Here is a 15,302-nt window from a genome sequence, read left to right as displayed (position 1 = left end):
AATTAAGAACCAGAACATTCCTATGGCCTCTGAAGTTGCTGGGTCTTCCTTTCTGCTTCCAGAAGGAGTGCAGTATGACTTCCTTGCTTTTCTTCTAGTTTTACCTCCTATGTATGTTTTCCTAAACCAGGTATTTTGAGTTTTACATGTTGCTGCACACAGTAGACCCAAAACTGTGTTCTTGTGTCCTCCGAGCTAGGCCTTGTTCCCTTACTCTGGAGCATCCTGAGACTTACCTGTGTGTGGCCATTGTGTTGCCTTGGCACGAGTCCACTGTGAGCAGAATGCCACGCGAAGCACCGTTCTCAGCTTCGGGCCCAAGTCCTGCTCACCATTCAGACATCCATGGGGCGTTTTCTTGAGCTGTAAATGTGCCATCCTGATCATAAGTGAGGCCAGGCTCCTTTTTCTTCATTTGTTGGCTCCCTCTTGTCTCCTGTGATGTGCTGGTTGTATCTGTTTCCTGTTCCTCGCTGGGTGGTTCATTCTTTTTCTCCCTGCCTCTGACCATGTCAGGAGTGTGACATCTCCACCTCTTCTCTCCCGTGGTGTCATTGAAGCAGAAAGCTTACATTTCTGTGTGGTCAGCTTTCTATGGTTTGGCATTTTGAATCATAAATAAAATCTGTTATCTTGTCTTCTCTAAGGCTGGTGGTTTTGAGTTTTAAGTCCACCAAGATTGCTTCAAATGTGTGTTCCAAGGTAGGGGCCCAGTTTTCTTCTTAAATTATTGTAGCCATATTCTGTCTGAACACCATTTATTGGGAAAACTGTCTTTCCCTGCTGATCTGTAGTGCTTCTCCATTACCAGTCGTCCCGGTGATTGTGGCCTCACCTCTGTCCTCCCTTCTGTCCCCTGACTGGTGTTGCTCAGCCAGCACCAGTACTGTGCTGTCCAAGTCACTGTAACGTCACTCTTCCCCGATCTGTTGCGGCCCTACTCTGCTTATCTCCCTGAGCCTGGACTGTTCCCAACCCTCCCCTTCTTTAGAATTCAGGACCAGCCTGCAGGTCTCACCCAGATGTGATTCTCTCTCTCTCTCTCTCTCTCTCTCTGACACACACACAGACACACACACAGACACACACACACACAGACACACACGAACGATACCTTTGACATCTCTCAGAAAGTTTGGATTTTTTTCCTTGTAGGTTCTGTCCATTGTTCGTTAGATTGTTCCTAGGTACTTTATAGTTTCTGCATACTGCAGTAAGCACTGGCTTGGCAGTTCAGCTCTCTGTTACTTGTTCCTCTAATTTGTACATGTGTTCTGGATTCTCTACATTATGCAGGAGTGATGATTCTTCCCTTCGTTTTGGCTCCTCGTGCTGGCTAGGGCTTCTGGAAGTGTTGAGTAACCAGTGCTTTTGTCTGGTTTTTAATCGTAAAAGATGTGTTTTCAGGATTTCATCATTAACTGTGAGTTTGCTGTGGGGCTTTTTTGTGTTTTGTTTCTTTGGACCCTTTATCATGGTGGAGATTTGCTTTTTATTTCCATGTCTTGTTGTAAGTTTTCCTCCCCTTAAGAAGAGAGCTCCCTTTTGTCACGGAACATATTATTTCCTTAATCATGCTGCTGTTTTCTTAGATTGCTTACTTGCCCGTTAGTGAGAGCAGGCTAGAAGGGTTTCTCAGAATTGTTTATAGCCCTGTAGGAGTTGAGACACTCATTTCTCATACATTTCAGGAAAATATCAGTTTGAGCAAAGAGGCCTATGAAAGCAAACATTTAAGTAATCCTTTTAGTCCTCCTGTGGGCTTTGGGGTTGATTTAAAATATACCTTGTAAACAGGACACATACCCGTGTTTGTCTAAGGCTGTTCATCATAGTGTTATCTGTGGTAACAAAAACTTAAAGCAATCTAAAAGTTTAGTAATGGGAACATTAAATTATAATACATCTATATGGTGGGATATTCTCTGGTCACTAAAAATGTGTGTTTGAAAATTATGTGAAGATATATGATAAAAAAAAGATATGCGATAAAACTCATGATGTAAAATTTAAAATGTATCTGTATGGGACTTCTCTGGTGGTCCAGCAGCTAAGACTCTGTGCTCTCAATGCAGTGGGCCTGGGTTCGATCCCTGGTCAGGGAACTAGATCCCACATGCCACAACTAAGACCTGGTACGGCTCAGTAAATAAATATATTTAAAAAATAAGATGTATCTGTATGTATAGTAAAAATCCCGATTCCTGTAGATGTTGGTGCATGTATGTACACACGTTTGTATGTGCTTTCACACAGAGGACAGGGCTGGAAAGCTTGAGGGTCCACCTTTGTCTGCAGCTCTGATCTGTTTGTCCTGGAAAGCTCTGTGGCACCAGTGAAGAATGGCCGGGGTGCACCCCCTGTCAGGGTGGGGAGAGATGCACATAGAGGAGCTCAGCAGCTGGCGAGGGGATGCTCAGGGGTGGGCAGCAGGATGTTGAGGTGGAGGTTGTGTGTGCCTCAGGGGTGCAAGCCTTCTAAATGTTCTCTCACAGAGCATGTTATTAACGTGAACTCAAACATGTGTTTGTTAAGAAAATTAGACTTTACAGGTTAATAAGAAACTCGACACCCCAGCACCTGCGTTCACTCTCCTTCCAGCACCCCCAGGCTCATGCGGATGTGTGGACGTTGACAAGGCCTCGCCCATGGAACTGTAGCCTCTGCATTTCAGTCCAGTCATGGCTAGCGTGCCGGGTGCCTCGCTAGGTCCTGGGGCTGTAGTGGTGAGCAGGTCACACTCGTCCTTTCTTCCTGGGCGGTGTGTTGATGGCTGTTGAGGTGTCTGGTGTGGCAAGGAAGTTAGCCAGGTGGGGAGGAAACCCATTTGGGGGCCACGCGTCCATAGGGCATGGTGCATCCAGGGGACCCAGGTTCAGTCTAGCTGGGGTGTGCATATGATGGGTGGTGGGCAGTGAGAAGCCACAGAAAGAAAAATGGAAGGTGGTTCTGGAACATTCTTGCTGGGTGTGGCAAGAAGAGGGATCTGGAGGCAGGAGGCCACTGTAGCAACCTGAGTGTCAGATGCTGATCAGTGGCTGATCCAGGAGGGGCAGCTGGAGAGAGACGTGAGGCGGGCCTGCAGTGTGAGGTGTGGCAGGAAGAGCTGAAGGCCAGGCTGTGGGGAGGGAGCACCTGGTGTGGGGGATTCATTCTGGGTTCAGAGTCCGGGGCCCAGGGGGGAGAATGCTGGTGCTGCAGTCCAGGTGACTTGACCTTTGGGGATGGCAAGGGTGTTCTGGAGATGAGAGCCCTGTGGGCCTTGCACAGGGAGGCCAGGAAGGAAGTGGGTCTCTGGTTTGGGTGAGTGGTAGGTGCTGGAGCTGTAAACCTTGATGAGTAGTGCTGAGAGGAGGCTGTGGGAGGGGGTGCCAGTGCCTGTGTTTGGAAGTTGGATGCAGTGGGACAGGAAGGAAGGCAAGAGGTGCCAACCAAGAGTGCCTCTTCAGGGTTATCTGCTGAGACACCCCAGATTAAAGCCCTGGAAGTAGAAGAGAGAAGGTGGACTGTTCACTGGACAAGGAGGGTCTTAGAGACCCCAGGGAATGCTGCTCTTAGGTGGCTGCCCAGGCAGGAGGGTGGCAAGGTGGGTTCTCCCGGCATGAGGGAGCTGTGGCCTCAGTGATGACGATCTGCAAGAGCTGACAGGTGGCTGCGGTGGGGAGAAGCGAGCACACAGGTGGATGGGGTGTAGTGGCTGTGGAGGGGACCGGCGCCCTCTGGGGGCCTGTGGAGTCCTCTCTGTCCCACCCATCATTTACCCACCTGTCCTCAGCCCAACATGGGTTTGTCCTAGCATCTGGCAGTGACTAGCCATGCTTTGTGACTCATCCCAGAGCTCACTCCATGTGTGTGCTGAGTTACTTGGGACATTCCGAGCAAACCACCAGCGTTGTTTTGTCAAAGGTTAACCTATATTTCAGGGGTTTCATGTGGTCTCCCAAAGTTGCCTTGAGAAGGCTGCAGCAGGCTGTGCTGCGGACCAGCCCTGTGCTCGTCCGCTCGCCTGCCTGGGCCCTGCTTTTGGGACTCCATGCCCTGCACTCACTCTGTCCCAGGTCTCTTGTGTGCATTGCTGTTTTCTGTGTGAATTGCTTCTCTGTGCCCTGAGATATTTCTAAGGCGATTCATCATTTTTGCATTTGTTTATGAGGGGTCTTTATACGTAAACCCTTTGTCATATATATCATTTCTTTAACTTTACATACAAAGGAAGTTCTAACATTTTCTGATTCAGAGATACCTTAATCTTTATTCATTGTAATTCCTGCTTTTATCATCATACTTAGAAAATAATTCTTTACTTAAAGCTATCTATTTACTTATATTTTCTTTTAGTGCTCTTTGATTTAATTTTGCATTCAGATTTGTAATGTTCATCCATTATCTATTTATTTTAGTTTCATAATGCAGTTTTATATTTGTTAGGGTAAGACTCTGCACTATTCAACTTTTTTAAGCAAATGTTTTATTTTTTGCCTATTTACTTTTAATTTTTTTTTTAATTTAAATTTTTAAATTATTTTTAAATTTAAAAATTTTTGCTGTGCCACTTGGCTTGCAGGATCTTAGTTCCCCAACTAGGGATTGAATCTGAGTCCTGGCAGTGAAAGCACCAAGTCCTAACAACTGGACTACCAGGAAATTCTAAACGAATGTTTTCATCACAGGAGATTGTTTGCCTCCAGCATTAATCAGGAAAATGTATCAAGGAACCAAGAAGTTGCCAGCAAGAGAAGAAACTGAACAGCAACAAAGAGTATAACATCCCAGTCTAGGGAGAGGATTTTGTGGTCTCTTGAGACCTCTGAGCTTGGCTTTCATTCTTTCCGTTGAGCTAGAGATGACAAGTCTGTGGTCAGATCCCCACGAGGGTGGAAATGGAGCTGGACATGCACACCCTTGGTGGCAAGGCTGCGGAGGAGCAGAACCCGTGAGTCCTGGTCCTGAGATCTGGAGTCTGAAGTGGACACAGCTGCTGTCCCAGCTGCCCTCTGCCCCTCCTGGCTATTAGCTCTCGGGCAAAGCAGCTCGTCCTCATACCCCTTTGTGCCCTCCGCGTGCTCTGAGGCCCACTGGGTGCATGCACACACTGTCAAGCCTGGACCAGGCTCTGCTGGTCTTCTGCTTCTAACAAGTGCTCTTTAGGTGCTTATCAACTGGACTGTTTCCTAAATGTTGATTCTTTAAGAGACTTTGTCTTGAGAATGTTGTTTTTTCTTACATTATCCTGTGAAGTCTCAGATCAAGCTGCTAGTTTCACTTATTGTCTTCTTGCCAGTTCTTTAAGGAGAAAAGCAATACATTAAGCATTTCATTCACCTTTTCCAAAGCAAGCTGGTGCCACCCAGTCAGTGAACTTTGCTGTTGTCCTGGCACAAAGCCTGCTTGCCTCTGAGCTAACAAAGACAGAGATCCCTGGATTTCTCGTTGACGTTTCTAGACATGACCGATGGCAGGTAGCGAGGCGTCAGGGACCTCGATTTCTGACTCTCCCAGTGTCTTGCTCCAGGTGGAGATAAAACTGCTGACACTTTGGTGGCTGCCAAACTTAGAATTAAGATGTCTTTCTCCTAGTGTATTCTGCCTGACATTTGCTAACGCCCATAAAAAGTAATTGCCTTTTAAAATGGTGTGTGGGGCTAGGGCTTGGCTGGCAAAAACATTTGAGTGAAAGCATGGGGGAGAGATAGAAGGTACCTGCTTTTCCTCCAGGGAAGAGATGGGGATGTAGCACCTTTATTTTCTTGGGGAGCAGAAGGGTACAGTGGGGTAGTTAAATTTGAAAGAGAATAGCATGACACAAAAAAAGGGGGGGGGAGCATTTAACAAGAAACATCCCTAGAGGGGAAGATTAAAGCGAACAGGTGCTGTGAAAATGTCTCTGCATATTAGAGCTTAATTAGATTTGAAGATGAATTCCAGACGGGCTAATTATGTGTGAGTTGTTGGAGGTTGTTTCTTGTAGGGGCAAGCATGTATTTTTGGAAATGGTGATGTAGTTTGATTGAGTTTGATTCCCGCCTCCTACCATGTTTCCTCCATTGAAAAACTACCACTTTTGGGGCCCAGGACCCATTCAGCAAGCCTCATATCTTGGGCTGCCAGTGTCAAAGCTGGTAGAGCCACAGAAAGCCAGGCCCACTCTATATGCTGCAGCAATGAGCATGCGGAATGACCAAGGACTCTTGCCCAGGTGGAAGGGACAGGATTCCAGCCTCCAAGGAGGGCAGACAGACAGAATGGGCATTGTTTCCAGGAACCTGTCCTCTGCTGGTGCTCTTACTCCCTGTGTGGCTGGCTAGTTGTATTTGCTTAGATGTATTTGAACCATTTTCTGGAAGGGCAGAGGGGCACATGCTTGCTAGCAGCTCTCTGGGTTGCGAACCGAGAAAAGGTAGGGAAGGTGTGGGTAATCTGAGATGTGCTGTGGACCAAAGAGTTTAATATCTGGGAAAAAAAAAAACGGAGCAGGGCCGCTTGGAGCCTCTAGACTTCTCGTTAGGATAACAGACTTGGTTTAACGCCTGTGAACGTTGTCTCAAAAGACGGCATGGGCCTCTGACATCCCCAAAAGGTGTGATGTGCCGGGGTGGCACTGCATCACCTGCGTGCCCCAGGGAGGTCTGCTTGGCATCCATTAAGGTCTGAGAGCCTTAATAAACATAAACTTTTATATAAGGTTCCATAATTGGAAATTATGGATGTATAATTTATATATGACTCAATGAATGATTTATATAATGTTAAGTGATGAGTTAGATAGAAAATATGATCCTCTCGCAGAATGTTTAATGAAAAGCGTTAGTTCTTATGAAATTTATTTCGAGAGCTCTGTTTGAACTCAGCATGTTTGACATAAATCAGATCTAATTGTCATTTTATGATTAATGAACATATGCTGGCCATTTTTCCCCATAATTAAACTTTATGTTCCGTGCATCTGACAAAGCAAAACAAGTTTAGACTTTGACAGATTGGTGGTGGGGTTTTCATGTTTGCATAGTAGTATGTGTACTTTGTGTGTGTGTGTGTGTGTGTGTGTGTGTTTATTTTGTTAATGTGTAAGGAGTAAGTTTCCATGAAGTTGGGTTTTCAAAGGTATGAGGAAGGTTGTTAAGAGTTTGCATTCAGGTGTGAGACTGGGAGAGCTTATAGAGAAGGAGGGGGCACAGATGCGGCCTGAGGGGGATTGTTTCCAGGAACCTGTCCTCAAGGGAGCTGGGGTCTGTCTCCCAGAGCTTCAGCAGCAGGCTGGGGGGCGGAGACCCCTGTGGCCAAGAGCAAGTCTACTTTCTTGGGTCGTGGCCTCCAAGAAATGGTGGAAGGTGGAGTCATTGCAAAAATGTGCACATTTTCCTCTCTGCTTTTCACACACTTCAACAGGAATTGTAGTAATTTAAGGAGTGAGACAAGCATGTGGACGGAGAACCCATCACAGGTTAGCACTCACACCCTGGACCTTTGTCTCCTGTTTCAGGACATAGACAAGTTTGGCAATGAGATCACCCAGCTGGCCCGCCCCCTGCCTGTGGAGTATCTGATCATAGACGTAAGTGTGTGTCATCTCCCCACGGAGGTCAGGACGGCTGGGGGAGGCCTTGAGAGGGCGCCGCTTGAACACCTGCCCCTCTGCCTGCACAGGATAGCCACCCAGAGATGTTTGAGTCACTGAGCCCCTGGCATCCCTGAAAAGCTAGAAACCTTAAGGGCTTTTCATTTTTTATTTCCTTTAAAACAACTTAAGGGGTTAATTTCTCCCAACCTACAGTGCAGCAGAGGACCACTGACGAGGCCAAGCAGCCCCAGAGGTCAGTGAGCCTCTCCCTGGCTCTGTGTGCAGGTTCTGCCCTGGCCACAGTGGCTGCCACAGCAAGGCTCATGGTGGGCTGCTGCAAGTCAGTCCTTAAGGCATACAGCCATGACTCTGCCCTTGAGTGAAGGGACAGCATGGTCTCTGGGAGGGCACTCGAGGAGCCAAGAAGGCACCTGCTACTGGCACACCTTCCCCAAGCCTCGGCTCCTTTCCGGAGGCATGCTCCGCTCACGGAGATGTGGTCGTATGCCGAGGGCAGCGCGTGCTGCAGGACCAGAGCCTGATGCATTTGCTGCAGTCAGCGCTCTGTCCACAGGGTACGGGAGGTGGCTCGTTTCCTAACTGCTGCCTGCCAGGATGAATTCAGGCCACATTTGGACTAGGACAGGCATGTGATTCAGGCTGTAAAGTATCATTGCATTTGGAGCAGCGGGTCCCTGTGAGCCGAGCCCGCCAACGCTCCATTCCAACTGACAGCTCCCGAGAACATATTTATTACCTAGGCCATAAAGGCATCTGCTTTTTAGACTACCTAGGGTGTAATTAAGATGAAAACAGATTGATGGAGCATACACTTAGGAGGAGTCTACGTGATTTAAAGCCAGCTTCCTGAGGTCTTCTTTCCCAGTGGCCTCCCCACCCGTTTCCTTTCACGAAGGAGCTAAGCTCTTGCCTTAGTGCTGTTGCAGTAGCATTTGGTTGATGAGGAAGCATTCCACCCTGTTATACTCAAGTGCTCTCTTCTGTGGAGGGAGGTTGGAGCAGGTGCCCAGACAGGTGTGCTCACTCCCCATCCAGGCCCAGACCCCCACCTGATCAGCACATTCAACGACTTTAAATAAGCCTCGTGACCAGGTGGCCGTTCGGGCCTTCTGTGGAGGTGCTCTGCATGTGGGGGTGTGAGCCAGGCAGGCTGGGTGGGGAGAGGGTTTGAGCACAAAATTAAGTGCTTGACACCCTGCATCCTCTCCTCTGGGCTTCTGGGATAGTCAAACTGCTGTGTGAACTTGGCTCTGAAGTTCTCCAAGGGGCAGTTACAGGTCTAGCAAATACTTCCCTTAATTCCACATTTACTTACTAGTGGGTCTTCTGTTGTTGCCAGTCCACTCCTTTATCTGCCTTCCAAAGGGAGGGGTGTGAGCCCGCCACAGGCCTTGTCTCTGCAGTGAGGTGGCCCCTCCGCCATCTCTAGAATCATGACAGCAGCTGAGACTGAGCCCCATGTGTGCTGCCTGTTCTGTGGGCTCCACATGTCTGGGCACACTTGATCCTCATGTAGCCTTAGGAGGCATAGGCTCTCCGGTCTCCATATCTCTCAGATGAACCGAGCGAGGCCTCACAGGAGGACTTGGCACTGTGCTGTGTTCACACCCTATGCCCTGAGGCCACGTGGTGTCATCCATAAAAGGCCAGCAGGGCTTGAGTGAAGGAGCTGCTGACGGCTCAGCTCACTGTCACAGCGCTGGCACAGGCACAGCGGGTTCTGAGCCAGCCAGCCTGGCACAGCTCGCTGCCTTCACTGATGCAGAAAACAGGCCAGAGCCACATTTTCATTCTTTAGAAATAGTCCCAAAGGAACCAGAATAGCTGTGCTAAATCTGGACGAGGTGTAATCTGCTGCTGCCAGTGTCATACTGCAGAGGAAGAGCTGCGTCAACCAAAAGATGGCTGATGGTGGTGCACACGTGGGTGCGTTTGTGGGGAGGGTCACCCGCCAGGAGGAATGAGAAACTGTATTTGTATTGATTTTTGCACGTTTGCCACTGTCCCTGTAGCTACTATTGATTTTGAATTTTAAATGCCCTCTGTCGCTTCTGAAGCACATTTGAGGCACTGCAGGGCTTCGGCTCCTCCTTGGACACGAGCTCCTGACTCCAGCCATCTTCAGGGGAGAGCCATGCCCTGCATCTCCCCGGCCTTGCTTCTCTTCCTGCCTGGTCATGCCCTGGCTCCATGGAGTGGTGCCTGGGAATTGGAAGGGGCCTCAGCCAGCTCGCTGGAGGGCACGGTGGCTTTCAAAACCGTCAGGAACTGATTCTGCACTTGCCCTCCAGACATGGTGGTGGGAACAGAATTGGCTCCTGAGATGGCACTCACGCCTCTGCTCTCTGCCGTGGCCCACCCTCTAACCCCCTCAGCAGTGGGAGAGCAGCTGAGGGGCCATCCCAGTGGAGATGGAGTTAGGAAACTGCCCACAGGTACCACAGTCTCACCAGCTATGAAAAATGATTCTTTGCCTCTGAGAGTCACAGTTTCAGAATTTTCATTTAGGGGCTGTCCTAAGAGCTAAGCGTTCCCTTCAGGGTAGAACAGTTAGGACTTTGCTGCTGTGAGCAGCTCAGGACTCCAAGGATTGGTGTGCTCAGGGCCCACATCCCTGTTTATGACACAATTAATTTATCATGGGTTTGTGTTTTTGTTCATTAGATCACAACAACTTTCCCCAAGGATCCAGTTTACACTTTTTCTATTTCACAAAATCCATTTCCTATTGAAAACCGGGATGTATTGGGTGAGACCCAGGTAAGCTCCTTGTCTTTAGAAACATAATTTAAAGTCACTGCTGCTTGTTTATCTAGCGTCACTTGTTTTTCCAGAAATTACCAAGGTTTCTGACTCTCATTTGTTCTTGTGACAAAGCCTGGTTAGGCTTTTTTCTAAGATACTGCTGATTGCATGAGCCCTCTCTAGGGCAAGGGCAGTGGATGAGCATAGAGGCAAATCCCTCTAAGTCCTCAGGCCTATGGATTTGCCAGAAGGACCATTCTCAGGGGGCCTGTTTTATCGGTCACTTCATGTCCTCTCCCAGCAAGGTTATTGATTGTTGGTAAGCGCCGTCTTTTGTGGCGGTGTCTTGCTTTGCTGTGTGCTCTGCCCCCTACCTCGTCACCCTGCCATGTTTCTCTGGCCCCATCCGAGCCATGGGGCCTCATGTGGCCTGGGCACCTTGGCTCTCACCTGCACATCAGACCCATCAGAACTGCTCTGACTGCCTTATCCTCACGTCAGTGGCCTGTGAACACCCATCCCAAGTTGATCACAGTCACTGCAGAAAGGGGCCTGGTTAAAGAATGTCTGCATTGAGAGTTTCTTCTGAAGCAGTGACTATAGTGTCCAGGGCTTCTCTGATACTTTGGTTTCCTCACTGCCCACCTGACCTGCTGGTGGAGGAACAGAGCCACTGACTGGGGTAGCACCCTTGAATCTCCTGCTTCAGTCCTGTTGAAAGTGTTAGTGTCATATAATCCCCCCATCCCTCTGCCCCAATTCCTGCTCCTCACTACTCTGCTGCCCGGTCAACAATGCACCCGGACAGACGGGGCTTCTCGCAGCCCCACGGTGGCCCTTCCCACTTCCACTCCTCCCCAGAGGTGAGTTTGAATGTGTCTCGCAGCTGGGTCAGTTTCACAGACATGTTGCTAAAACCTTCCCGTAAGTCAGATGTACTAAGAGCATTTTCCTGGAAGTTTTCCTCTGCAGCTGCGTGTTCCTCTATCCCTGGCTCCCAGTAAATGGTTCTAGAAGGAGAGGGGGTGGGCCATCCCTCAGCGCTCAATGTGCTCAGTCCCATTTTTGTAGGACAGTGGCTCTCCTCCTACTCTGACCTGGGACCAATGGATGCTTGTGTCTGTCTCCACCCCTCCATACCTGGCCCTCTAGGATTTCCACAGCCTGGCCACTTACCTGTCCCAGAACACCTCATCTGTGTTCCTGGACACTATCTCGGATTTCCACCTCCTGCTGTTCCTGGTCACCAACGACGTCATGCCTCTGCAGGTACGAGCCAGGTGGGCTTCCTGTCCTCAGACTGGAGCACTCTGGGCAGCACGGGAGCAGCTGAGGCCCCCTTAACCTGTCCTGTGGGCAGCAGCCTTGCATGAGGGCCTCGATAGGTGACTTTCTCAGTTTTAGAGTTTGCGTTAGACTAGCTTGTTTGAAAGTGTCTGTCCTCCATGACGGAGGACAAATCATATGGGATGCAGAGGCCACTTAACTCTGTGTCCTTCTAGGGGGAGCATTAGAGATCAACAATTTAAAAATTCCTGTTGGAACAGTTTGAGAATCCCAGCCTCTGCTTCTTCCTGATCTCCCCTTCTCCCGAATCAGCTCTGGTTTATCGCCTTGGCCCAGAAGGTTGGCCAGCATCCAGGCCCCGGGCACACAGCTGCACAGTTGGCATTTTTAAGACATGCTTTGTGGGGAGATGAGGGTGAAGTGTTACAGATGGCAGCTTCTTTCTGAGCATCACAGGAGCAGCGGGTCCAGTCAGGAAGCCTCTTGCATGGGTTATATCGTGGCTGTCCTTTTACTTTGGCCCTTTTTCTGCCTGAGACCCAAGGAAACATTTCTACAAGGAGACGTAGTAGAAGGGCGAAGCCCCTTCCTTCCGCTGTTTTTCTGTAGCTATTTTGTGTCCTGCTGGGTTGATCTTGTGTTTGTTTTTGTCCAAACTACTCACTTGGATACTTGACACTGGGCATCCTGAGGCTTCACACTAGGTTTGCCTTCTCTGTTTAGCCCAGAGAGTTGTAGCTCCAGTCCCAGGGTCAGCTGCTGCCTGTCTGGTTGGGAAGATGGTGAAAGCTTAGGGCCTTCTCACTGGAAACTGTGTATTGTTGTTGCAGTCACCTGTTAGGAAGCATTTTCTGAAGGTACTGCCTGAGAGGCCCTGGAAGACTTTGTAAGTTTCTAATTATAAAAGCTATTTAGTTCTCTGCACTTTTACCCTGGAGTTCTAGGTTGCAAAGCACACTGAGATATAGACGTGATGAGGACAGAGGACTGAGGGAGGCGAGAGGAATGAGGGTGGGCCTCATGGCCACGGGGCTCCTGCCCGTCTGCCTAGGCCCTCAGGAGAAGGGCTGTGAGCTGTGACTACCTAGGGGGTGGAGCGGTCAGTTCAGGAGAGAGAGCAGCACAGTGGTCACCTTGGGGCTCTCTGGGAAGAATTTACGTTTTAGCTCAATTTAGCATTTCTCTTTATAGATTAAGTGTGTGATGTTTTGCATTTCATAGTGACAGCCTGGGAGATTTTCGAAATTCCTCCTTCAGTGTGTTGATATTGGGGAGGAAAAACTTGTGAGCAAGTCTGTCCACTGTCAGCGAAGCGAGTTGGAACCTTCCTTTCTGGCTTCTTGCAGGACAGCATCAGCTTGTTGCTGGAGGCTGTGAGGACCAGAAATGAGGAGCTTGCCCAGACCTGGAAGAAGTCTGAGCAGTGGGCCACCATCGAGCAGCTCTGCAGTAAGTGTCCTCCCCTCCTGCAGCCCCCATGACCAGGGCTCGGGCTCCTGCCCTTCAGGCCTCAGTACTTCTTCCTGGGCCCTGGCAACCTGACCCCAGATGTATCCTGATGGCATCATGGGCAGTGGAACAAGCACAGACAGAACTTTGCTGGGGTCCACAGCTGTTTTTAATCACTGTAACATATGTGTAAAGGCCATACATCTTGGGTACATAGTTCCATGGATTTTTGTACATGATTCTTTAAGCATCTTAGGAGTAGTTTGAAAGTCATTGTTTTAGGTGAACAGGAATTTCACACTCACCTACGTGCTGAGTACAGAGAGCTTTTGGGCTCCTTGGGGTTTTCTTTTCCCCTTACCCCATCAATCCTCAGAGTATTCTTGGTGGAGAAGGAGGAAAAGAAAGAATAGAATTAGGGGATCTTGTGTCTCCAGAGTGAGAGCCTCCATTCATCAGCCTTGGGAGCTGCCCCCCATACTCCCAGCACCCTCGCCAAGAGCTTGAGAGGGTGGTGACCCTGGCGGCCCTTTTCCCTGTGGCTTTGAGAAAAACTGCAGTGCCCCCTGAAAACACACATGAAAGTACATATAAAAAAGTGTTTAAACAGTTTCTCGATCTGGAGGGCAGATGCTTGAACCTGAATTAGGAAACCCTCAGTGGAACCCAAGCCACAGGGAGCCCAGTGGGGTTCTTACTTTCTCTACACTGAGTACCTGGAAGTTCAGGGGCTGAGGAGCCTTGGTATTTATTCATCGTGTTGCTCTTCTGTTTAAGTTTTCTTTTTATATGATCCTGACAGCCAAACCGTAAAAGGGCTGGACATGCCATTTACCTCTTGTCCTCATGTTCTGAAACAGGGGACCCATTGTTTCACCAAATTCCTATAGCGAAGCCCATGGCTTCATGTCCTTGGGTGGACAGTATGAGGTGCTGGCCAGGGTCTCAGCTCCTGGTCCAGCTCTTCTACGTACTAGGCTCTCCCAGCCCCTGGTGTTATTCTTCAGATGCCTCACACAGAAACATTGACTCCAGCAGCTTTAGTGGTTTGGAGCTCTCTCTCTAAAAAGAGAGCTCTAGAAAGAGCACATGGGAAAGCTGGGAAAGGAGGGTGTCTTGACCAGGAGGTTTTTTTCCCTAGATAAGCACTGGCCCAGCTGGGAGAAAAGAAAACTAGATCAGGAAAGGATTCAGTCTGAGCATGTGGTACGCCTTGCCATTCTCACTAGAAACTAATGAAAAGCTAGTGACCCCATAGGAGCTGGGTCCCATTGGCTCCACACCTCATACTTAGGGTGGGAAGAAACCCAAGCCTATGCCAAGCGTCAGTCTCACACCAGCAGGGTGACACGGTCTGGACCCACTGCCTGGAGCCTCCGCTGGGAACGCACCTGCACTTTGCTGAGATGTGCAGTGTGGTTGTCACATGCTGTCAACAGATACGCTACTCAGAGAACTCTGCTCGCTGCACAGGGGTTGGTAACATAAGTTAGCAGTGGAGTACCCTTTGCAGATGCAGAGTCACAGAACATGAGAGATCTCGTGACGCAGTGCACCGATACCATGTAAGAGTATCGGTGCCAGAAGAAGAGCCAGATAGATGGTAAAGAAATACCATTGCTCTGGACTGGAAGGCAAGATATTTCTAAGATGTCATTTTTCCCAAAATTAATTGGTATAATCTCAATCATCATTCCCCATAGACATATTTATTTTGCAAGGGAAGGGAGGGGGGGAAAGTTCTAAAATTTATCTGGGGTTGCAGAGGGCCTAGAAAACAATCATGAAAAAAGAAGAATGAAGACTTCTTCGTGGTCCAGTGGCTAAGACTCTGCATTCCCAGGGCAGAGGGTCCAAGTTCAATCTGTGGTCAGAGAACTGGAACTCACGTGCTGCAGCTAAGAGTTAGCATGCTGCAACTAAAGAGTCTGTATGCTGCAGTGAAAATCAAAGGCCCATGTGCCACAACTAAGACCTGCTGCAGTCAAATAATATTAAAAACAAAAAATGAAGCTGGAGGACATGGACTGCCTGTTTTCAATAGTAAGGCTGCCATGATTAAAACAGGGTGCTCTTGGCATGAAAATAAATAGGCTGATGGGCCAGATGGAGAGTTGAGAATTGGGTGATAACAAGGCACCTGAACGATTACCTGAGGAGATATACCCTTTTTAGGAAAACAGGTCGAAGCAAATGGGTATCTGTGTGGGTAAAATGAACTTGGGACTTCCACAGTACACCC

At 48.9% G+C, this 15,302-nt stretch overlaps 1 protein-coding gene across 1 annotated transcript in view; it reads left to right on the top strand.

Annotated features, from left to right (window-relative positions):
• Window positions 1-15,302, top strand: part of NPLOC4 (NPL4 homolog, ubiquitin recognition factor) — a 52,671-nt gene that overhangs the window by 34,232 nt on the left and 3,137 nt on the right. The window contains exons 13-16 of the mRNA XM_065909015.1: window positions 7,481-7,552; window positions 10,244-10,339; window positions 11,477-11,593; window positions 12,958-13,060. Of these exons, the coding sequence (XP_065765087.1) occupies window positions 7,481-7,552; window positions 10,244-10,339; window positions 11,477-11,593; window positions 12,958-13,060 (388 nt within the window). The remainder of the gene's footprint in view (window positions 1-7,480; window positions 7,553-10,243; window positions 10,340-11,476; window positions 11,594-12,957; window positions 13,061-15,302) is intronic.

This window comes from Muntiacus reevesi, chromosome 18, assembly GCF_963930625.1.
Source record: "Muntiacus reevesi chromosome 18, mMunRee1.1, whole genome shotgun sequence".
In the NCBI taxonomy this organism is placed as follows: domain Eukaryota; kingdom Metazoa; phylum Chordata; class Mammalia; order Artiodactyla; family Cervidae; genus Muntiacus; species Muntiacus reevesi.
Note: the sequence above shows the minus strand (reverse complement) of the source record. Positions and strands in the feature narration are given on the sequence as shown.